This window comes from Sorex fumeus, unplaced genomic scaffold (assembly GCF_029834395.1).
Source record: "Sorex fumeus unplaced genomic scaffold, SorFum_2.1 ptg000055l, whole genome shotgun sequence".
Classification (NCBI taxonomy): domain Eukaryota; kingdom Metazoa; phylum Chordata; class Mammalia; order Eulipotyphla; family Soricidae; genus Sorex; species Sorex fumeus.
This window is the reverse complement of record NW_026606112.1, coordinates 11,212,933-11,238,663: the sequence shown is the minus strand read 5'-3', so window position 1 is coordinate 11,238,663 and position 25,731 is coordinate 11,212,933. Positions and strand designations below refer to the sequence as shown.

Sequence of the window (25,731 nt, the reverse complement as noted above, 5' to 3'; positions counted from 1 at the left end):
TGTATTTCACCATCCGAGCATCTGTAGCAAAAGGTCATAGTTGCCATGACTATGTTCAGTCTTGTACAATGAACAATGGAATTTGGAAAATTGTGAGGATTCATTTGATTCAATAACCATATGCTAAGTCTTTATACTATGCAATTTGTCATGGAAGACATGATGGTACTACAACAGAATTCTGCTTTCTAAATATTCATACATTGTGATGGAAACTCATGTACTGACCTTATGTTTCTGAGAAGTACTATAGAAAATGCTATTGCATCCAGAGGAGAGTATGTGTTGGAACAATGGAAACTCAGAGTCAAGTATTAAAGGTTCTGTAAGTAGAGGTTTTCTTTTTTTTTTTAATTTTTATTAGTGAAACACCATGAGATACAGTTGTAGACTTACAAATTTTTGTACTTGGGTTTTAATTATCCAACATTCGAGTACCCATCCCTCCACCAATGCCCATTTTCCACCACCACTGATCCCAGTATCCCTCCCACCCTCCCTTCCCCCCATCTCACCCTGCCTCTGTGGCAGGGCATTCTCTTTTGTTCTCAGTAGAGGTTTTCTTAAACGGAACATTTCAGAGGAGAGTGAGAGATCTTGATCTCCAAAGATACTTGTCAGAGTATGAACCAAGTGGTATGATTTATCAACCTATCCAACAGAAACAGAAAGAGGATCACATTTTCATAACAAGTCTGATTAAAGCATGTGGGTTTTAAGAGAACATTAAAAACTTTGAACAGACTACCAAAAATGTTCATCTGAAACTTGGGAGAGTAACACGTAGGAACAAATTTAAACTTATAAGTCAATTGCACCCTTATATTTATAAATCTTGGTAGTCAGGGATACCATAATTAAGCATATAATATCTCAGAAGTGATAATGTCCAACATATGACCTAAAATTTGAAAGAAAATGTAAAAATGCTAATGAAAGACACTAATGTACTTTGATACAACTAGAATAATCGACTAAGACAAATTGATTTTTATTTGTTTGTTTTGGGGGGTGGATATACCCAGCACTGCTCAGGATTTATTCTTGGCTCTGTGCTCAGAGTGGTGCTTAGGAGACTATATGTGATGCAAGGCAAGTGTCCTACCTGCTGTATTGTATCACTCTGGCCCTGAGTGATAAGGATACTTTTAGGTCCCTGTAAGCAAAAATTACCAGGCTGAGGGGAATTTTGAAAGAAATAAGCAATCCTAAAAAATTAGTACTCATAAATCATGATTCTAGGAAAGTAGTGATCATAAAATGTCTAGTGAAGCAAAAATTTTAAAAGATCAAGGTTAAAAAAAACAGACAGATGAACATGTGGCTAACGAAGAGAACTTGAAAGATTTCCTGGAAAGTGGTTTTACTGCTATCTTTTTATGGTATATCTTTTAACTGTACATTAGCTATATAGGACAAAACATCTGATTTGTACATTGTAGCTTTATAAACCTAGAATAATCTCTACACACATTTCCTCGCCCCAACAGATCATTAAAATTATTTAAATAAACTAGATATCTTAAATTGAGTATTATTGAGTGAGTTTCTATATCAGTGAGACAGTTGAGAAAAGTGGAAATCAGGAATGAAGTACAAGAACATCTTTGAGAATTTCTTCCTCTAGTCAATAAGTCCACAAAAATGCCTTCATCTGGCATGGTCATGGTTGTATACCATGGTATCAATATTAATGAATTCCTTATCATCTTTTGATTCAACTATTCAAGAAGCTTTTTTCATACAATAATTTGAAAGTACTACCAAGTCTGAAATTTGTGTGTAACTTTTGCTCAATTTTCTTTGATGACTTGACATTGACTCTTTTAAAAGAGTTTTGGCTTCTTATGTGACATTTATGTTTTATTTTGTAGAAGCCCATTGTATGCCCATGTAAACGACTTTATAAATGCATCCAATTGTAGTTTTGGTGAATCTGAAGTTGATAAAATTATCTAGAGTTATCATGGAAACTTTTCTATTTGGAATTGAGTGTGGATGTTGCTTAGTAGTGTAGCACATTGCTGCCCTTGTGTCTTGAGGGCACAATCTGGCACAATCCTTGGCACAACTACAAAAATAAATCTGTGATAATTTTTTAGTAGTAGTATGAAAAAAATATGCATTTCAAAACAAAGTCATAAAAATGGAATTTTCAAGAGAAATATTTTTGAATTGTATAGTCTACAAATTGTTCAGTCTAACCAGTTTTATTTGTGCACAGCATTACAGTAATGCAATGTTACCAAGTTAGCATATCTTACAAGTGAAGACACATTTTCAACTTTATTATATTTTAATATTTACTAATAATGATTTCTGAGTCAGATGTAATGTTTGATAGTTTTTTACCTGAGAAAGGACAACCTTTCATCAGTGTTATATGAATTTATTTTCCTTTCTCTGCTCTCGTTATTACTTAGTAAGAATTACTAAGAGTAGAAAATATATTAATAAAATGTGTTTTTAGCTGAAAATAATCTTTTGAACTATACACAATATTTTTTCAAATATAAATGTAACCTTTATTTAATCAAATGGATAATTTTTGTAAAGGTAAAAGGGAAAGGCCCTCCCGTTGATCATCGATTTGCTCGAGCGGGCCCAGTAACGTCTCCATTGGAGACTTTGTTGTTACTGTGTCTGGCATATCAAATACTCTCGGTAGCTTGCCGGGCTCTCCGAGAGGGGCAGAGGAATCGAATTCGGGTCGGCCATGGATAATTTTTGTGTTCATAAAAAATCTGTAGAGATGACAGGTTTGATGGTCTGACCTGTGTACTTTCCAGTGTCCTGGTAACATTGAATAAAGAGTATGAAAATCTATATTGGTTGCTCTGGAAGAGTGGTAACATATATGATTGTCAAGTGGCCTCTATGAAGCTTTCTTTCTAGAGTCACAAATCAAAATTCTTATAATTCCATCTCTGCAGAATTGTACAGAATCAAGAGCAATTCTCAGCAAAATTAAAAGATCTCAAGGTCAATTTGATATATCATTTTATTTAATTTAGGGTAGGAGAGTACTTCATTTGAAAATTTGGGGGGTTGGAGAGAGAGAACAGTGGATAGGGTGTTGTCCTTGAAAGCGGCCAAACTTATGGTCCCATATGGTCCCCTGAGCACGCTCAGGAGTAATTCCTGAGTGCATAGCCAGGAGTAACCCCTGAGCATTGCCGGGTGTGATCCCCCCCAAAAAAGCAAAAAAAAAAAAAAGAATTTGGAAAATGTCTTCTTTACTTCCTCCAAAACAACACTCTCAATGTTTAAAGGACTCAAGGAAAACCATTGCTCCTTTTAAAAGATTACCTGGTGAAGACAAGAATATTAAGGTTTTTGTCCTACTTTTTCTTTGGTTCTATCACCCCTCTGCCAAAATCTGACTCTAGTCTCTTTAGACATATGGCTTCTTCAGGAATGATAGCAGCAGTGTCTCTAATTTGTATTTTTAATTATTTTTTCATAATTTTATTATCATTATTTTTTATTTTTTGTTGTTTGTTTTTCTTCTCTTTATGGTTATTCATTTCTTAATGATCTTACAAATTTTTTAGAAATAAGTCAATAATTTTGTTTCATATTTTTTTACTTCTATATCCAACAAATATGTCCCTTTTTTCCTTTTGGACTGTTTTGTTGTAGTCTTTGCATTATTTGAACCCTAGCTTCTTAGAGTGTTGATTGTGATATTTTATCAGGTTCTGTCATACACAGACAGAGGCACAGAAAAAAAAAACACAAATATTTGGCAACAGTTGAATATTTCGGAACACAAAAGAAACAAAACTTAGTTCTACATGCAGAATGTACTGACTCTGATTATTACCAGCAACACTTGCCTGGGTTCTTCTTTCTGCAACAAGTACGGGTCTAAACTAGAAAAGTTTGAGGCAACCTGATCCCTGATCTAGACATTCTAGAAGTTGTTCATCAATTGATTGCTTACTGAGTAGTGCTTTTGCTTTTTCTTTTGGGGACATGATTTCTGGCAACCAATTTATAAATCGAACCCACCTTTCCACATAGGTACAAAGTTTAAAATCAATGATTATATAGCTGTATTCTCTTGGGTAACACTCTCCTAAAATAAGATTATCAATTAATCAAATACTTGAAGAAATCAAGCTTCAGATCCCATTTTTATTACTTTCCCTTCCCAATGGTCAAGGCAAAGTTAACCAGACATCACTTAGAGCAGGTATGTGTCTGCAGAACAATCATCAGTTCCCCCCTAAGCTCACTGACCTTTATTCATTGTATTATTCAATTGTATTCAGCTTTCACTAGTTGTTTGAAAATTCAATTTTAAGAGGCACTCCGAGTTTCCCATACAACATTGGTTCATCTCTTTCTCCCAGAATAATGAAAGATCTAAAATCTAATTCTTTCCTGTTTGAGTCCTACACTGTTTTTATTCCTTAATTTTTGCCTGTGAAATCAAACATAGATCCTTTCTTTTGTAATTCCTAGCTGAGTGTTAGCTATGTCCTCAGTATCAAGTAGCTATTAAATTAGTTCTATCAATTTCTCATGGGTTTAGAGGTCCCTGTGTGTATTTTTCTTGAGTAACCACATTTTATTTCAGAGCATAGAGTACAAGACTTCTGACGTGATCATTTAGCCTTTGGTAATTTTTTTATTTATGTTTCAAAAATAGCCATAAAAGTACATTGCTCCAGTAAAAAGTTTCTAGTTTCTCTGATAATCATTTCATTTCTGAAGAAGAACTAGAGTAGCTTATGTTGATGCACTTCGTGCTTATTTTTATTTTTAAATAATTATCCATTATAATAACTGCTTATTCTAATAACCTTTGATTCAACTCCCTTCTCATGCCCATTATTTTCTTTATACTTATCTTTGACATTTAGAGGGTCAATATTCAAGTTCAAATTTTCTACCAATAGCATTATATTTGAGTCATTTCAGGCAATCAACTTTCCACGTTCCATTTTTTGATACATTTTAGCGGATTCTAACATATATATTCAACTTAAAAAAGTACTTCTTAAATCTAACAAATTATTCTTTATATCAGTAGCATTGTCATGTATAATCTATTTTTAAATGGAGGCATTAAGTTTGGCAATTATTGCCCACTCATAGTAAATAACTGTGTGGTTACACATAAACTTGCATTTTTGAGAAGTTAGCATTAAGCAAAATATACAAATGTATTAATGACAACAATAATTTGCATAAATACACACTGTTTCCTTTGAAAGATGCTTGTATTTTTTGAAAAATAAAACTCTGTAAAAACTATTAAAAATAAATCATAATAATAGTTGAAATTTGTTTTTGCCAGGAAAAAGTTTTCTTTTCTCTAAGAATGTTGCATATATATTTTTTCTGGATTTATTGTTAAGGAGTTATGAGTGACAGAAACCTGTGACTCACAGAGATAGTCATCAAATAATTATTAAAGATTATTTCATTGCCAGTAGCAAAACAGAAGAGATTATAGACAACTCTCAAATATTCATGGCTATAAGAAATGCCTTGTAAAGATGATCAAAGACTAAATAGATGGTCATGTAGGCACCAATTCATAGCACTTTTTCACATGTGCTCCTAAGCTGTTAATTAAACCAAGTGTACTTAAAAAGGTAGAAAAAACTTTTATGGGATATTTGAGATAATTTTCATAACATAGTTCAAAACACTCCAGATACAATTTAGTTGAAACATAACATACTAAAGGAATGCTAAAGAGACCATCGTCAAGAAGTCTCTCTAATATAAGGGAGAAATACATCTTAGGCTTATTTACTCCCTCTTACATATACAACCACAGACAACCAAGAGAAAAATATTTAAAAAAACACTACCGTAAAGTGAATACTTTTTTTATGAAAATAGTTTCATGAGTGACAGATGGTATCCCTATTATATAAATAAAAGTAAGTGATAATAAGGGTAATGCAAAGTTGAAAGGATAAACTAATGTTTCTATGGTCCATTAGTACTTACCCAGTGGACCTACAAATTAGTTTGTTTCATATAATCACTCTCAGGAAGGCCATTTGTCTCTACTTTGTAGGTGAGATGCTATGAAGATGGGTAAAATTGTAGTCAATGCCTGGTTAATACTGGACGGTCTACACATAGTGGCTGCCATTATTTGTAACTTTGTGTATTAGCTCCACAGAACTAAATTTGCATTTTACTGTCAAAACTCAAGAAAACCTGTTATAGTCACTCTCATTACATCCATTGGAAAACAACTCAGCAGTTGGAAAAATAGCTCACCAGGTTAAGCACCACATGGTCCCCTGAGCACCACTAGAAGTGATCTCTGAACACAGAGCCAGCAGTAGCTTCCAGGTGCAGCCCTCAAGCACCCCCATTTTTTTCTTTTAGTAAAAGGCCCAAAAGAAAAAGAAAAAAGAAGATGAAAAAGTGGTTTTTTTTTTCAACTTTCAATTTAAGAGAAGCACTGTCATTACATGAACTCAGCAATTCCTAGATCTTGTTATCTTGTCTATGGCATGTAATCATCTACCTCAACCTACATTACAGGGACTGTGAGGGACTTCATCTTTCATTTGTGTAAGTTATAAAACAAAGGGGGTTTTTTTGGTAATTTATATAACAATACTTAATTTTATAACCAAGAGCCATTCTAAATTATGGTGTGACATAAATGCTAATGGCTAGGGTAACATAAGAAGTAGTTTGTCAGAGATTCATGTCATACAATTCAGTAAATGGTTAATAGGTTCTCCATTGAGAATAATATAGCAATAGACTCATATTAAGGGCTGAGTGAATAACAAAACCAGGTAATAATTAATAGCAGGTAATGTATTCACTCTTCCCATTGGAGTTCATTTTATATACATAAATGCATACTCAAAAATCTTTATTGCATCCTTATGCCAATGAGGGGATAATGCTTAACTCAATGGGTTAACACACATATATGAGATAATTAAGCTTCTGAAGTTCACTTCTATAGTTGACTCCATGGCCACTAAAGAGTATGAAAAATAGTTAACTTTTTAATATTTCAAAATATTTAGCCTAGCAAGGATCCAAAACACACTTACACCATTTATTTATTAATTTTATTTTCGTCTTAGTAACTTTGAATATTGAAAGATATCTAAATATTTTAGTGCTTTTCTTCCCAGGAGGCTTCTCTGTATTTATAAATACAGGGAAAATAACTTCTGTACCCACATCACTATGTTAAGAACTACTAGACAGTGTTAAGTACTTTGATTTTTATAAAATGTAATCATGTGAAAATGTATCTTAGCTATTTCAACACTTGTGTGTACACATTTTTAATTGCCACACAAGTCCCTGCCTCTTAAAATATTTATTTTATTCTGCTACAACAGGACCTAAATCACTGAACTGGCCAAAATTGTTTTGAAATAAGAAGCTTTCTTAATATAGAAACAAATTAAAGTAATTAAAAAATTGAAATCTCTAGTATAAGCAAATTAAAGGCCCTGTATATCTCCACACAAATGAACTTCCAAGTTTCCTCTTTTCAAGTATTACATCTTATTAATTTTTTTTGTAATGGGAGAAAATATGCATTACAAAGGGAGATTGATAACTTAGTGGAATTAGCATTTAATTTGTTTTTTGGTATCAAATTGGAACTTTTTTTTTTCATTTGACACATGGGATCATTTCAAATCTTCGGGAGCATACATTCAGGGGGGGGGGAAATGATGCATATTTCAGTGTGGGCTTAAGTAAAATATCATTCCACTGCAAATTTGGCATATTTGGTTTTCTGATAATTGACCAAGCCATTAAGCAAATGAAAGTCCCCATCTGCCCCTGCTGCTTCTTGGTAATTATCATATATAGCTTAAAATCACTGCTGAAGCCTTTATTTTCTTCCATGGAAGGAATACAGGGCACTTAGAAAGTGGTTAAGGCAGTTCTCCTGTGTGACTGGGGGATGGTGAGGGAGATGCGACAGAAAATGTAATATAGCTACATGGAGAGATGCCTGCCTCTGAGCTCTTTTCATTTTAGCAGCTTGAGAAATGTTGCTCCAACTTATTGTGCAGATACACACTCTTTCTGAACCAAGGTTACTGTCATTGATTCCAAATAGTAAATGGATCCATTATAATATTTTTCGCACTCCATTTACTGGTGTCCTTATTGACGGAACTTCAGAAGCTATATCAACTTGTACCTGATATGCCTCCTTATGTACTTTTGGTCTATTTTGTTTGGAGGCCACACCCAATAGCATTAGGGCTTCCTCCTGACTCAAAACCCAGGGATTACTCCTGGTGATGCCAAGATCAAACCTGAACCAAACTCAGGAGAGGCAAATGCTTGGTCCCTGTCCTATCACTCTGACCCTCTTTTTATACAATGTTGAAACAAATATTTTGTGCATCAATATGTGGGTAATTTTACTCCTCAGTTATTAACTATTTTGGATTTCCATTTTGAAACGTATAAGCAAGCTTAAAGAATATTCAAACATTGCTGACCTCTGCAGCATATGTGCAGATATGGAGACATGTACACATGCATATATACTCAATCACCATCCTTAAAGTGAGGGCTAAAAAGACTAGAGAATATTTTGGAAACAATTGGAATAAGAAATTATGCCTTCATAAATATTTTATTTTAGAAAATGTTTGTTGACATCAATGTATTTATTTATATATTTGAATCACCGTTAGATACAATTACAAGCTTTCATGTTTGAGTTACAATCATACAATGATCAAATACCCATCCCTCCACCAGTGCACATTACCTACAACAAATCTCCTCATTATATCCCACCTCTTTACCACCCTCCCCCGACTTCATGGCAGAAAATTTCCCCCATGCGATCTCCCTACTTTGGGGCATTATGGTTTGTAACACAGATACTGAAAGATTATCCTGTTTAGTTCTCTATCTACTTTCAGCATACATCTCCCATCCTGATTGATCCCTCCCACCATCATTTTCTTAGTGATCCCTGTTCCTGGTCCTTGTGTCTACTGTCCTTGGGTGTCAGTCTCATGTTATGTTATTTTATATTCCACAAATTAGTGGAATAATTTGGAAGGATAATTAGTGGAAGGACAGATAGCCCTTCTGTCTGTCCCTCTATTTCTGATTCATTTCACTTAGCATGATACTCTTCATGTCTATCCACTTATAAGCAAATTTCATGACTTCATCTCTCCTAACAGCTGCATAGTATTCCATTGTGTAGCTGTACCAAAGTTACTCTAACCAGTAGTCTGTCCTCGGTTACTCGGGTTGTTTCCAGATTTTGGCTTTTGTGAACAGTGTTGCAATGAACATATAGGTGCAGATGTCATTTCTACTTTGCTTTTTTGCACCCTCGAGATATATTCCCAGACGTGGTATTGCATAGTCATGTGGAAACTCAATATCTAGTTTTTGAAGGACTGTCCATATTGTTTTCCAGAAAGGCTAGACCAGTTGGCATTCCCACCAACAGTGAAAGAGTCCCCCTTTTACCCCACATCCACTGGTTGCTTTTGTTCTTTTGAATATGTGCTGGTCTCTGTGGTGTGAGATGATATCTCATTGTTGTTTTGATTTGCATCTCACTGATGACTAGGGATTTGGAGCATTTTTTTCATGTGCCTTTTGGCCATTTGTATTCCTTTTTTGAGGAATCTTCTGTTCATCTTCCCATTTTTTGATGGTGTTGGAGGTTTTTTTCTTGTACAGTTCTACTAGTGCCTTGTATATCCTGGATACTAACCCCTTATCAGATAGGTACTGGGTAAATATTCTCTCTCATTCTGTGGGCTCTCTCTGTATTTTATTCACTGTTTTCTTTTGAATGCAGAAGCTTCTTAGTTTGGCAGCAATGGTTTTATTTAATGCAACATTGATGACCTTCTACGATATTACTTTTTACTGTAAAAAAGAATTTTTTAGGTTTATTGACTCTTTACTCCAATTTTTAAATGTGTGATTAATATTTGAACATCCTAAAAATTTAAAAATATATAGTATACCTATGTATGATATGTGTACAAACACATGCATATTTACCATTTATTTATTCTGTATGGCAATCCTATATCCAATTTCAGTTGATCTTTATTTATTTATAATAACCTTTCAGCTTTGTATTCCATAATGCCTAAAACCATAATGCCTAAAATCAGACAGAGAGAGTGAGAAAGAGAGGTAGAGGAGAGAGGTGCCTTCTAGAGAGGTAGTTCCAGAGAGGTAGACTGCAGTGAGGGGGTTTGTGGGAGAGGGAGGGAAACTGAGGACATTGGTGCTGGGATGGGTGTTGGAACATTGTACAACTGAAACCCAATCATGAACAGCTTTGTACTGTTCTATCTCAAGGTAATTTAATTAAATATAATAATAAAATAAAAATTAAAATTATAAAGTAATATTTTATAAAAATGTAGACTTTTTATAATTCCATAAAATGTACAGTATATAGTTTATACATAGTTTGAAAGTTGAATCATATTCTCTAATGATTTATTATGGCCTTTGAAGTCAATCTAAATTCTTAGAATGCTAACAAAATGATGATAAGACTGACTTAAAGACATAATTTTCCAATGGTTTCTACTGTTCCCCCATCCCCCTGAAAAATAAGGCACTTTCAGATATTTTTACTACAAATGTTTGTGAAATTGTGCAGATTAAGTTAAAATAGTTGCATGCTAGGTTATTTTAAAACACTGATTCCAGGTTAGTTCATTAGATTGCTCAAATATTTCATCATTTCAATGTTTATTTTGCATTTTAAAGTCTGTTGTTCTTTACAATGGGTTATATTTTTAATCAAAAGCCGAAAAATCCCTGGGAACACTTAGACTTGGAGATGCCACCATATGGTTTCAGGTCTCAACAAGAAAGTCTGACAGAGTGGTATTTCAAGTTTTTGTTAAAAATTTATGATAATCCGATGTAAATGTACCAGTCATTCATAATAACAATTTAAGTATTGTGGGCTAGTAGGCTTTTCCTGATCTTTTTCTGTGCCTGGAACTCAGCCATATGCTGTTCTTGGCTTCTGCAATGCTTGTAATAAAGTCCTTCTGATATAGTAATAAACCTTCATGGATACAATCCAAGAGAGACCCTACTGATAACTGAATTCTCTTTAATAGTGAATTGCATTCTTTGGAGACACCAGCATAGTTCTATTCCTTTGCAGCTAAGCATTTTATGTTTAAATTGTATTTATTTATTTATTTATTTATTTGTATCAGACTGAACAGTCTCAGAGCTATGACTATGAAAATTGCTCTATAAAATACATGGTAATGCAAATGTGAAAATGAAAGTTATAGATCTGGTGATTTATTAAATTTATGGCTTGTAAGAACACGACTGTCTCTATATAGGATTCTAATATACATGTTGGAGAATATTCTAGTAACGCCTTGTGAAAATGAGATGCTGAGTTAATGTGAGAGCTCAAAAGCCTGAATCTATGTAGAATATCTCTTTGACTTTTCTAATCATGCATAACCTGGCCTCACAAGTCTAAATTTCAGTTAGAAAGAAACATAGACTATCCATTTTGGGGGGAGAAATTGCTCTTACAGAAAGCACATTTACTGGGCATGCCTGCTTTTAATCTACTGCCTTATTCAGTTATTTTATTGGCAAGAATGGGAATGGTCAATTAAGAGAAAGTAGTTTAATTAGAATTATGTTAGCAGAGAAATGGATTAAGGTTTTTGAATATAAGTGTAAAATTAAAGACCAGTCTTATGCCCAGAATGAAAAGTCTAAGCTGTAAACTGCTCCTCTGAAGGCTTATTTTGACGTATCAGAGTATTCACATCTCTCATCATCTACCTGAAATTAAACATAAAAGTTTTTGAATCACATTTTAAAGATTTGGGAGTCTTTTCTTTTTTACCCTGAATGTTGGTGGTGGTGTTTATTTGGAGTTGTTGTTGGTAGATGTGGGACTCTATCCAGAGCTTCTGGAGGGCCACCAGGACCATATCTAACAGTACTGATTGCCACCACACAGTTATTGGGGGTCACACCTAGGGTCCTACACCTGAAAGCCATGTGAGTAGTCATTTGAACCAGGTCCTTGATTCTTTTTATACTAAACTTTTAAAATATCTTTTATCATTATCAGTTTGCACACAACATCGCCTAACTCTACAACAGTGATAATCCAGGTTGGATGGGATGTAACATAGAGGGCGATCAATCTCGACTGTCAAAACAGTAATACAGAAGGCTTAACTTGTAACAAAATTTTAGTAATCCTGCATATGCGGACTTAATGTCTCTATGGTGAGATATAATTCACACTAATTTTCTTCAAAGGAAATATTTTTTATTTGTTCCATTAGCAATATATTGGTAAAAAGCAAGATGAAAAAAATTTGTTGTGGACCTATTATGGATGTAGGCTTGAGGAGTGCTTGAGAAAATTGGAGACAATGATGGAGGAATAGTGACAGTGGTGGTGGGATTGGTGTTGGATTATTGAATGCCAATCAAATCATCATGAACAAAGTGTTTATATAAAATGTAGGGGTGAAAATTTATATAAGTAGGCCTTACCCATTTTGTGTAACTCCAAAATATGTTATCACAGAATTTCTTTAAAAGTTTTATTAATGACAAGTAAGGCATAATTATTTCCATAATGGGATCCAAATATAAAATAAAACTTAATGCAATACATTTTAGATTGCAGAATTGAAAACTTACTTATGTACATGAGAAGCATTTTATTATACTCTATTTTCCCTTTTGTTACATAGGTTAAAATTATATAGCAATCACAAATTGGCTCTGATTTATTTTCTCACCATTCTATTAGCCATTTCCTAAAGTTGTATTGAAACAAGTAATATAAAGTAAATTTGTTAGATCTCTAAGGGGAAAGATTGAGGATGAGCGGGCAAATGGGCACATTGGTGAAAGGAAGGTCACATCGATGGTGTTGAAACACTAGATGCCTGAAGCAACTACATAATGAACAACTTTGTATATCTCGGTATTTTTAATAAAAATAAAATTAAGAAATTAAAAATAAAGCCTCAAGGCTACACATAAAAAGAATCCTAGGATCAATGATATTAAAATTAAGTTCTCAACATTATAGAAAAGGCATATTTTATTCAGTGAATATATGAACTATTTATAATAAGTAATTGATTTAGATTAGTAAGCTAAAAAGTACATAGCTATTCTTTAGCTTTAATATCTGTTTAAATCATGTTTGTGAATATTGATTTGCATGTTTACAATAAAATGACCTAGTATGAATTAAAAAAAAGAAAAGCTTTTATAATCCTGCTTCCTGAACTGACATTAACATTTTTTTGACAAATTCAATTATGCTTGACTAGAAAAGGTTTCAAAAAGGTGATTTATGCTTTGCTTATCATGAACCCCTGTTAACTTATATGCTGATTAAACATGTTAAAGGAGCTAAGAAAGTTGTTTCCACTATGGAAAATTTATGACATTTATTTTACCAGTAGAAAACTTATAGCAGCAATATAAAAAAGTACATATTCTTCATTATATACAAATAGAGTGCATACACTAAAACAAAGATGTACTTGCTTTTTATACAATTTCTTTTTTTTTAATTTTTTTATTATTGAAACACCATTGAGGTACAGTTGTAGACTTACAAATTTTTGTGCTTGAGTTTCAGTTATACAATGATTGAGTACCCATCCCTCCACCAGTGCCCATTCTATACCACCAATGATCCCAGTATCCCTCCCACCCCTCCATCTCCCCCTTCCCACCCCACCTCTGTGACAGAGCATTCCCTTTTGTTTTCTCTCTCTCTCCTTTTGGGTGCTATGGTTTGCAATAGAGGTATTGAGTGGCAATCATGTTCGGTCTATAGTCTAATTTCAGCATGCATCTCCCATCCTGGGAGGATCCTCCCAACACCCTTTACTTGGTGCTCCCTTCTCTATCTAAGCTGCCTTTTCCCCCAACATGTGCAGCTGGCCTCCAAGTCATGGAGCAAACCTCCTGGTACTTAATCTCGACTATTCTTGGGTGTTAGTCTCCCATTTTTTTACTTTATATTCCACAGATGAATGCAATCTCTCTGTGTCTGTCCTTCTCTTTCTGACTCATTTCACTTAGCATGATACTTTCCATGTGGTAACACTTGTTTTTTTTTATACAATTTCTTAAATGTAACTATCATTTTTACTAAAAATTGTGTGGTATGTGGCTTATGTTTAATTCCCCTTTCTACTTAAGAAGTATAGTAGTACAATAGTATTATTAGTATTACTACTTTTATTATGGCTTTGGGGGCCATCCCCCCTGTGCCCAGGGCTTACTGCCAGTTCTGCACTCAGAAATCACTCCTTGTGGTGCAAGGGCACCAGATAAGGTAGTGGGGAATCAAACCCAGCTCAGTAGCATGAAGGGCAAGTACCCTACCCTGAATACTATCACTCTGGCCCTTACTGTGAGTAAATATTAAACTTATTACTAAAGTATAAAAGAGCATTTATGTCATAAGGGAAAAGAAAAAACAGGTTCTTCACATATATTAGCAAAACCATATGCTGTTTATTAGAGCTGATGCTAGCCAAGCAATTCAGACAGTTGATGAAATTAAAAAGAAATCAGCAATTTTTGGAAGTATGAAAACATGTGCACATGTAAAACGCTCATGCAGTTGTATCATCTGTCATATTTCTCAAGAGTATACCATATTTTATAGACTTGAAATAAAACATGAATTTATACATACATAATTAAATAAGATATATGCTTTGAGAGAGTAATGTTGCCCAAATTTGGCATTTTAGTTCATGTAAATTTAAATGGAAGCTTAATTTAAAAAAGAATTTTCATGTATTAAGTAAATTCTGATTTGGAATATGCTGGTTCTCTCTTTATATATGAATATGCTGAAAATAAAATAATGAAAAATGTTTAACTTAGTGTCTGTTTTACAGTCAAAGAACAACTTGCATTTTAAAAATAAAATACATTAACTAAGAGCAGTGTGCAAAGTATTTCAAATGAGGGATTGGATGAGCAGACTGTTTTCCACTCTTTCCATTCTACATATCTATGAATAATCATTCCTTGAGGTTTAGAATTATAAATAACTGTAGAGTGACGTTGTTTAAACTTCACAAAGGAAATCATCCATTTTGTTTTCATTTTCATTTGGGTAAATTCAAAATGGCATTGCACAGTTTCTGCTAATCTTATTCAAGACTGCAACATTTTTGACCAAAAATAATTGTTTCCCAGATGAGAGTAGAGTATTACATTTCTGTGGTTAAATTAACTCAGAATTGACAACTCTTGCCTGACATGACAACATTGGAATATGATTGTTGATACTTAGAAAAGAGAAGTAGCAGCAAAAATGTTAAAGACACAGTGAAGAACCTTTTAGCAAACTGTGGCCTAGAAATAAGGCTGGATAGAGATTTGCATGTTAGAATTTCATTACAAAATGCCTACATTCAATTTCCACATACATGCATATTTGTATATGTTGAGAAAGATGAGAGCAGAAAAGTGAAAGTAAGGTGGTCCAATATTTAATTTCAGTTAATAGAAATTACTTGTGAATACAAAATAATGGGATTTAGATGCCACTCTGTTTAAAACATAAAACTTTAATATTAAAATCAGGAAATTTAAGGTTATGAAGTGAATAAACCTCTGACTTAAATTTTATTATATATATTTATTACAACGAGTTTCTTTTGGAAATAATTATGGCAAATGTCTGAGTGTATATTGGCTGGAATAAAGGCCCATATAACTTTATTAAACATCTAATATACTAGACTTTATGCTATATGATAACAGAGACCATTTTTCTATGTTCATTATAGCTATAGTTATTAGGGCAGTATGTAGGATAGAACAGAAGTTCGGAAAGTAGATTATCGCTCAATTAATTAGGGAATAAATTACTAGTATCTGTAGTCCTGGACCACCTACAATTGCCAAAAGTTATTTGGCTTTTGTGATTATTTTATTTTATAATAATTTAGTCTAAAATAAATTATGTTAGTTGAGAAATCAGTCAAAATTATTTTGAGTATCTAACATATCACTTAAGGAAATGAAGAATGAAATAAACTTATATTAATCTCTGGAGAGTACTGCAAATGTTTTTTTATCTAAGAGCATGTTTTTCCTTCTGACCACTGGTATTGTTAATGCAGTGATTATTTGTGCATCAAAGAATATTTGTTTCAGAGAATTCTAAAACTTGGCCTTAATGGAGAGTACATTTTGAACTTAAAATCTATGCTTTCCTACTAGAAATTTTTTCTCCTCTGTTCTAAGAGAATTCAAGAACAGGAAACCTTTGTTTTATAGGTGCAAAATAGATTTTTAAAATATTTTATCTACCAGGGGCTTTAAAGATCAAAGATAGTGTCTAGGTGCCACATACTTAGCATGGAGAAAAAAATCATAACATTCTCTGCATATCACAGGCTTAACAAAGCTGTGTTCTGTGGATACTGCCATTGAATGGTTGACTTTGTGAGTAAGTGCATGTTTAGAACACCGCATTCTCTAATAAAAATTGTTAAGACATCGGGATTAAATCATCTAGGTTAAAATGAAGATACAATTAAAATATAATTTCAAAGGCAATGTAAACATTCAGGTCAGATATCTTCTGTAGATTTTTAAAGTTCTCTTTGAAGTTATAACATATACATTTGCTACTATCTATGTTATCCCAATTTGAATTTCATGCTGCATTTATGAAGACCCTATGTTACTTATCTTAGAACAGAGGGTTGCTTTGTATTTCTCCATACTTTGAGAGAGTCAAGTTGAATATGGGTTAAGAGTCCAAGATCTATGGTCTATTAGAGACATCATTCTCTAAAACTGAAGATTTCTTTGTCTTCATCAACTCTGTAAGAGGGTAAAGTTGACCATGGATTCGACATTCAAGATCTTGGGTTTGTTACAGTCTATTAGAGACATGCTTCTCTTGTGGGATTTCCAAGGCAGTTCATTTCATATTATTGCATTTTTTTCTCCAACATACATAGCTACATGGGAATTTCCATATCAATTATACTCCGTTTCTGTTTTTTCTACCATAAAAGTGTTAAAAATTTCTGTCCTCTCCCTGGATCAAATAATTTAATAATTGCTGAATATGAAAGTATGTATTTGTTCTTAATCATCAACACATTCTTCTTTTGTCTTTTTCTTTTTTGGATCTGGGATTACATCTGGCACTGCTCAGGGGTATTCCTGTTGGTGCTTGGCTATTACGCATTCCAGGGATGGAATCTGCCACTCTCACATGCAAAATATGCATTCCATCATTTTTGGCTATCTTCCTCAAAACATCAATACATTCTTAATTATTAGGTCTTGTGAGTTGACAATAGGACATTCAGGCAGGGGCTAAGGTGGGTTTGAAGAAAAGTCAAGTAAAAAACAACTATGTTTCTTTGCTACAATATTCTATAGTTAGCTATACTCTTCTTTCTTTGGGATAATTTTTGCCTCTTTTATATAACATCTTTCTGCTGGTCAATTCTCTTTTTTAAAGTTCATTCTGAGTATGTAAACTTTGAGATCCCTTTTTCACATTCTTTCTTTTCTTCAGCTTTTTACTTGTGATACACCTGCATGAGTCTACATCAGGATGTTATACTTGCTGTCTCTTTTGTGTTTGTTTTTAAAATATGATACTGAAATTTTTTAAAAAATATTTTATTTGTTTTGACATAAAACTACTTTTTTGGGTACTGTCAAGTGCATTTAAAATTATGTTTATGGTGTTTTTATTTTAAGCACAATAAATAAAATTGATGATATACACTACATACAAAAGAAACAGCATACTTTCTGTGATTGCAAAAGTGTTTTGGGGCCCATGTTTTTAAGCATAACTGACTAAATCAGTGTCTAGTACAAATTGAGCATCCTTAAAAATTTCATAAATAAAATGATCAACCAAGTTGATTGAAAAGGCTATAGTTGTAGTGACTACACATGTTTTATGTAAACTCTTAGTCTTTTCATGATTTTATTGACTTAAATAATTATCAGTGAAGGCAAGGAGGAGAGAGGTCAGAAAGCTATTAAAGATCTTAGGGAACATGCTTTGCCTGTGACTGACCCCAGTTTAATCCTCAGGAACCCCTGGTCTCCTGTGGATAGCTGTGTGCAGACCTGGAAACCCCTGGTGCTCCAGCTAGTGTGGTCTTAGGGGGCTGAGCACTACTGTGGTTGGTCTGGTAGTCCCAAGGAACTCAGAGCCAATTCCATGAAACCCTGGGTTAAACCACCAGCTCAATTGTATGAGAATCACCAGGAGGGTTCCTCCCAAACCTTTGAATTCACTTGCTAGAATTCTCCCTTAAAAAAACCCTAATTAAATAAATAAAATGGGTAATTTTTATAATGAATTTTACTTTTGGAATAAACTGATTTGGAATAGCAATTTTACCAATTGACTAAAATTATGTAATTAAAATTTTAGTTGAATGTGTTCATTATTCAGCTCACTGATCATCTATTAGCCATTGTTGTATTAAGATCAACTATGGGTTTGTATCAAAGGGCATGGTGGCTCATACACATTGTTTTGATCATAAATTAGACTTTTAGAGAACAGATTTGAACACTTGAAATGTGAAAACTATTAAGAAAAAATAATATAGATTAGCTAGCACTGTAGCACTGTCCTCCCATTGTTCATCGATTTGCTTGAGTGGATCCAGTAACATCTCCATTGTGAGACTTATTGTTACTGTGTTTGGCACATCAAATATGTAATGGGTCGTTTGCCAGGCTCTGCCATGTGGGCAAGATACTCTCAGTAGCTTGCCAGGCTCTCTGAGAGAGGCAAAGGAATCAAACCTGGCTTGGCTGGGCCGGCCATGTGCAAGGCAAATGCCCTACCACTGTGCTATCTCCAGCCCCCCAATAGATTTCCTAGAAGTTTTAAGAATGTGTAATGCAAATTCACTGGGATTTTAGTAAAATTTTCAGAAAATTCTGTATAACTAATTCCAGTATAGTCATAATTATTTTTAAGATAGCACAGTGGGTAGGGCGTTCGCCTTACAAGCGGCCAACATGGCCGACCCGAGTTCGATTCCTCCACCCCTCTCGGAGAGCCCGGCAAGCTACCGAGAGTATTCAATATGCCAGACACAGTAACAACAAAGTCTCCAATGGAGACGTTACTGGGCCCGCTCGAGCAAATCGACGATCAACGGGAGGGCCTTTAATATAAAAAACTGGGGGCTGGAGCAATAGCACAGCGGGTAGGGTGTTTGCCTTGCACGCAGTCAACATGGCAAACACAGGTTCGATTCCCAGCATCCTATATGGTCCCCTGAACACCGCCAGGAGCAATTCCTGATTGCATGAGCCAGGAGTAACCTCTGAGCATCGCTGGGTGTGACCCAAAAAGCAATAATAATAATAATAATAATTTAAAAAACTAAGAGCAATGGGCCAGAACAATAGTAAAGTGGCTAGGACTCTTGCCTTGCATACAACTGGCTGAACCAAGTTCAATTCCAGGCACAACATATGACCCATCGAGATCTACTTAGATCCAAGAGAAAGTCCTAAGCATTGGCTGGTCTCTCTCTCTCTCTCTCTCTCTCTCTCTCTCTCTCTCTCTCTCTCTCTCTCTCTCTCACACACACACACACACACACTTTGTTCTTCGTTTACGGTCACGGTCCTCAGGTTGTTTATTGATTTGCTCATGCGGGCCCAGTAACGTCTCCATCATGAGACTTGTTGTTACTGTGTTTGGCATATCGAATACGTCATGGGTAGCTTGCCAAGCTCTGCCGTGTGGGCAAGATACTCTCGGTAGCCTGCCAGGCTCTCTGAGAGGGGCGGAGGAATCAAACTTGGGTCAGCTATATTGGCTATTTTTAAGGCAAACGCCCTACTGTTGTGCTATCGTTCTTCGTTTACAAAAAAAGCAAATCAGGCAATATCAGACATGCCTGCAGGGGACAATTTCCCCAATTCCAACAAGAACATGTAACATTCCTTCTTTTTATTTATTTTTATTTTTATTTTTATGAATCACCATGAGATACAGTTACAGATTTACAAACTTGCATGATTACATTTTGGCCATACAAGGTTCGAGTACCCGGTCCTCCACCCATGTCCATTCTCCATCACCAATGTTTCCAGTATCCCTCCTGCCACTCCCACCCCCTCGACTGCCTGCCTATGTGGCAGGCACATTTCCTCTTTCTCACAACTTCTCGGTGTTATGGTTTGTAATACAGTACTAAGCGATCATCATGTTTGGTCCATAGTCTACTTACTTTCAGCATGCATCTACTTTCTGGAACAAGCCCTCCAGCCATCATTTACTTAGTGGTTCCTTCTCCATCCCAGCTACCTTTTCCCCCAGCACACGGGATCAGTTTCCAGGCAGTGGGGAGATCCTCCTGGCCTTTATCTCTACTATCCTTAGCTGTTAGTCTCCTATTATGTTACTTTATATTTCACATGTGACATTCCTTCTTTTTAAAGGATTTATTTTTTTTCCCTCCTACTGTCACCAAAGTATGTTTCATCCTATTGGGCTACAGTTAACACAGGCAACCAAGTGAATCTCTTTCTCTTGTCAGTCCTTATAAACAATGAATACTAGCAATATATACATAAATACATTTACTAAAATGCCTCTAAAAAGATAAGTATCTCAATGTGTGTCGTCCAAAATCCAAAACCATAAAATAAAATAAAAATACAAGTACCCAGTAACTATTATCTAGAAGAATAAAAAAAAAATCTGACATCTCACTGCCTGGATAATGACCTCCAAAAGAGAATATTCTGGGCTGTTCATGATCAGAAGAGTACTATCTAGGTATAAGGGAAATGGAGGAAAAGTTTTGTAAAACCCACAGCTGAAATATATGATTTCTATCTGGAAGAGAAATTTTGCTTTTAAGATAGACCTCACCAATCAAACAAGGAAAATGTCATTGTTAGAGATGTTTATGCTTGATGGTAGCATTATTTCCTCATTTATCCTATATTGTGCGTACCAGATTTTGATAAAGTTTTAAGGACATTTAGCAGAGGAAGGTGGTATCACTACCTAATTAACGCTCCTTTATATTTGTTTCATGTGTCTTTTCTACACATCTTGCAAACTCCACTGTTCCTTCCATAGAATATAACATCTTTGTTTCGTTCAAGAACTTCAGACGTACGGATCTCAGCAACTCCTCTGACACCTTGCTGTAGGCCGTGTCAGCTTCTCTTCTGAAAACTTTCTTTCATGCTTTTACCGTTATCTTATTCAACCTTTTAGAGGTAGCCCAGTAAAGGACCTTCCACCTTTCACCCCCGATCTCTACAAAATTTGACTTTTATTTTACTATTTGATTTTAAAGAGCTATTCCTTGTGGATCTTAACCAAGCCAGCGACTTTTCTCTCTTTGACATTGCCTTACCATTGTGATCACTAGACTCATTTCACTAAATTAAGCAATTATTAGAATCAGATTATTAATAGGAGTATTTTTACCATGATCATACAGATTTTTCCAGAATCAAAAAATTAAAGGATATATTTACAAGAGATCAATGAATATTCACTACATTACACTTTTTTTCTACATGAGAAATAATTCCTATCCATTATTGTTCACTACAGGTCTAAATGAATCACAAACCATCTTCCCATCAACTTTATTTTTACCTGGTACATATCCCCCTATTCTCTTCCTGTATATAAAATCTAGCTCTTTCTGTAGATAGACTGTTTTCTACCAACCATCCCTTATTATTTCATTGTTCTGGCCCTACCTACCTTTAATATACATGAAAAAAATAGCTTTCACTTTATTACCTTAATCCAGAAAATTCTATTCTTTATCAATCAATTGAATCTTTAATGTTAGCTTAATCATATTTTATAATTCTTTTATTGAAGTTATTTATAAAATCATTTTATTGTACTTGTTTTATCTTGATAAACTGTAGTGTTAATGCCGTTTTTTTGTGCACACATGTGTGTATTTTCCAAAATTTTTCTTAAAGAATACTGTTAATTATGTTTTTTATCTCACAAAGCAGTGCTAAATTTCCAAATATATGACCTCATCATAGTTCATGCATTTTAAATCCAAATAGGAATTTTAATGTGCATTATAACATTTAAAATATTAATTGTATATATTTTTAAAAGATTATATTTTTTTCTGTTACTATCTGGCCCCAAGTGAAGAGCATGTGGATTCTTTTCATTCTGGCTTGCAATATTCCCACATATGATTATTCCAAACACAAAATGCTACTCCCAAAATTATCAGTCAGAGATATTTAAATGTAGGAATAATTAGGTTTATTTATATATTTTATTTTATATGACTGGGATATGTAGGTTTTAATTTGATTTGATTTCTGACTTTTTAATTCATTTTTGAGTTTGACCCTTAGTGATACTTAAGAACAAGTCCTAATTCTGTGTTTGAGGTTGTTCCATTCAGTTTTTCAGCAGACCATTCAGTGCTGAGATTCAAGCCTCGGCTTTCTCATGCTGGCTGCTTGCTCAGGCCGTTAAGTTCTCCTCTCTCTCTCTCTCTCTCTCTCTCTCTCTCTCTCTCTCTCTCTTTGCTTTTTGGGTCACACCCGACCATGAACAGGGTTATCCCTGGCTCATGCAGTCAGGAATTACTCCTGGCAGTGCTTGGGTACTGGGACTCGAACCCAGGTCAGTTGCGTGCAAGGCGAATGCCCCAGCCGCTGTGCTATCACTCCAGGCCCCAAGTTCTCTCTTTAACCTAGGGTTTAGTTTGCTTTTCAAGACACTGTTTTCCCTTGAACACATATTTTGTCTGTGTCTTTCTTTCTTTTTCCACTCTGCAGAAGCCTGTGTTTTTGAAATCAGGCTTCCTATCTTTCTCTCTTCTCAAAAAAAGTTTTTTTTATAAGAGAGATTTAAATTTAGCGTGTGAGTCTGACCCCCTGGGACAACCACCTTCAATATCTGTGACAGTGAGACTGTTAGCCATCACAAGAGCAACAAAGGGGAAAGGAGAGGGACTTCCATTTTAATATATGAGATGTAACAACAGTTTGAACTTTAAAAATTTAAAAACAATACATGAGGAAAAAAGCAAAGCTACCAAGAGAGTTCAACCACAACAACTGAGAAACTGATTTTACCATTTTGCATGGCTTTTTTAAATCCAGCAGACCCAGATTCTTTATCTACTGCAAAATTCTTTGATCCTAATCTCTTATGATAACCAAATAGTTTTCAAATTTCTCAGTTCAAGGGCTGACTAATACTATTGCCTAAGTATTAGGTGGACCATGTTATTTCAAACAGAGATGATGGCTGGTAGTAAGTAGTGTGTCAAAGACCAGAAGGGCTCAGAAACTGGAAAGTTATGAGACACCTTGTCTAAACAGGATTAAGGCAAAACTGAAAGGATTATCATGCTCCAAACTCCAAAGATCTTTGTGATGGCTGCTTTTCTAAACACAGGGATTAGAGGTTAGAATCACATTCAGAAACAAGAATGCAAACATGCATTCATGAAAACCCTATCTTTAAAGAAATTTAGAAATGCTCTGGGTCTGCTGCAACCAGTACTCTCAGGAATGTATAGATGAGACAGTCAAAATATTTTTTTTTCAGAAAAGTAAATCTAAGTTTAAATTTTTTAAACAGTCTCATGCTAATGTTTTCATTTTTCAAACTATGATTTTTGTTGGGCTTATTTTTCAGAACAGTTTTGGTGAGCATCAACATTGAGAAGAGATTACAAAGACATTCATATGCTTGCTCCCCTGTAACATGCATAATCCCCTCTATTATCAGCATTTTCAAACCAGAGCAGATCACTGCTTTTCTCATAAAATATGTGAATGGTTTTCATAAGTCTGTTTTCACAACATATGACGACCTCTAAATAAAAAACTCAAAGCAATGTAGTCTCATCTGCAGTTAGCATTTAAATATAATTATAACGATGTTAAAAATTTATTTTTAAATAAAGGGAGTGAAGAAACAGCTAAATAAAGCATGGGCTTTGCATGATGGTTTGATCCCTAGTACCACTTAGTCCCTTGGGCATCAAAGGGAAACCCCCTAACGAGAGGTGATAGTAACTTCTGGAAACAACTAGTTGTGGCTCTAAAACTAAACTAAACTAAACTAAACTAAATTAAACTAAACAGAATTAAATAAAATAGAATGAAAACAAACAAAACCACTAAAAGTAAAGTCCATAGCAATGTATTGTCTTCAGATGTGGTATTATCTTATAAATCGGTATCATCATAGCAACTGGCCATTATTAAAAACAAAATAATTTATTGTTATCAGCTGCTTATTAAACATTTCAATCGTATCATTTTCCATAAAGTTGTATATAATAAATTTATGTTACATATACGCCACATAAAAACATGCTATAAATATTATTAAATCATAAACATTTTTGCAGCTCTATTAGTTCAATCTCAGAAATTATATAAGAATTTGTTTAATTTTTTATTAAATTAACAAATCAAAGTTGTTTTAATATCAAAGCTGCATATCCTTAGAAAATGCAAACAGAAAGTGAGCAATATAGCAAATTGATAGAGGAACATGAGAAAGCTAATCCTACCTATATTGCAGAAAGCATACTGCACATATTTGGCATTGTTTTTTTTTATAGTTCTTCTTAAACCTGTGTCAAAATAACTTTATGCTTCAGATTTTTGCCTTAAGCTTCTTATCAATAAGTTAAGTGAGATCAGGGGCCACTATTTCCCTGGACTTGCAATTGTTCAGATTAACACCTTTCAAAATACATAATCTATTTGAAAGGCCTTTGAAATGTATCAGAGTCTAAAACCAAAGCTCAGGAGTTTTAGAATTGTTGTATTGACAGGTCTATGGATGGACACCATTGTGTAGGGGCTGCTGATTTTCCCTTTACATATTTCCACATCTCCCTTCCCCAGGTGTTGCTGCCATCACTACCTTTCCCTTCCTCCCCTTTCCTCATGGCAAGACGCATGGAAGAAGAGTGCTGTTAAGGCCTCTCCATTAATCAACAGGTATGGTGGATCTCATGAAGCAGGGTAGCTGCCCCTTTTCTGCATTCTCCATTGACAGTCTGTATATTTCACATTGACCCACTACTCAGGCAACGGATATGGAAAACTTGTTCAACTGAGTAGAACTTTTCAAATTTCAGCATGCTATGCTTTTCAGAATTCCATGCAGACTTAAATTATTTTTTGTAATATCAAAATATAGGGAATTCATGAAATCATTTTCAGAGAAAGAGGCTGTATCATTTCTTCAACTGATGATGACATAGGAAAATAACAGAACTTCTGCATTTATTTATTCCATTTTCAAAATTCAGCAGTTGCTATATAACATGACTTTGAAAAACATGACATGACATGGGGGCATTTTCTGAACTTTTAATCATTATCAGCCATTATGGAACCTGCCTTTTCAAAAGCATTGAACAAAATTGTGTACATATTAATAATGATGACTGCTCCCCTGACTATAGAAAAATTCATGTAGCATAATTCAAATAAAATAAAATAGTCTACAAAGCCCTGTCATTCAGATGTGAGAGCTGAATGAGTTGACTGGATGCTAATTGCTTTCTGCCCAGCCTTTGGTAAAGTCAATTGGTTGCATTTGTATGAGATAGAAGGGACTATGTGTCAGTCCCATCCCAAGATTGTCATTGTCCTCTGTGCTACCCATTGTGAAAGGAACTCATCCCTCAGGGTTCA

The 25,731-nt window shown here is 34.5% G+C and overlaps 1 protein-coding gene across 6 annotated transcripts in view; it reads left to right on the top strand.

The window, feature by feature from the left end:
• Window positions 1-25,731, top strand: part of PCDH7 (protocadherin 7) — a 447,959-nt gene that overhangs the window by 228,842 nt on the left and 193,386 nt on the right. Inside the window, exon 3 of one of the 6 annotated variants that reach the window (XM_056125606.1) lies at window positions 24,934-25,029. The exons of the other annotated variants lie outside the window; for them this stretch is intronic. Coding sequence (XP_055981581.1) covers window positions 24,934-25,022 — 89 coding nt within the window. The 3' untranslated portion in view covers window positions 25,023-25,029. The remainder of the gene's footprint in view (window positions 1-24,933; window positions 25,030-25,731) is intronic. 6 annotated transcript variants of the gene reach the window in all.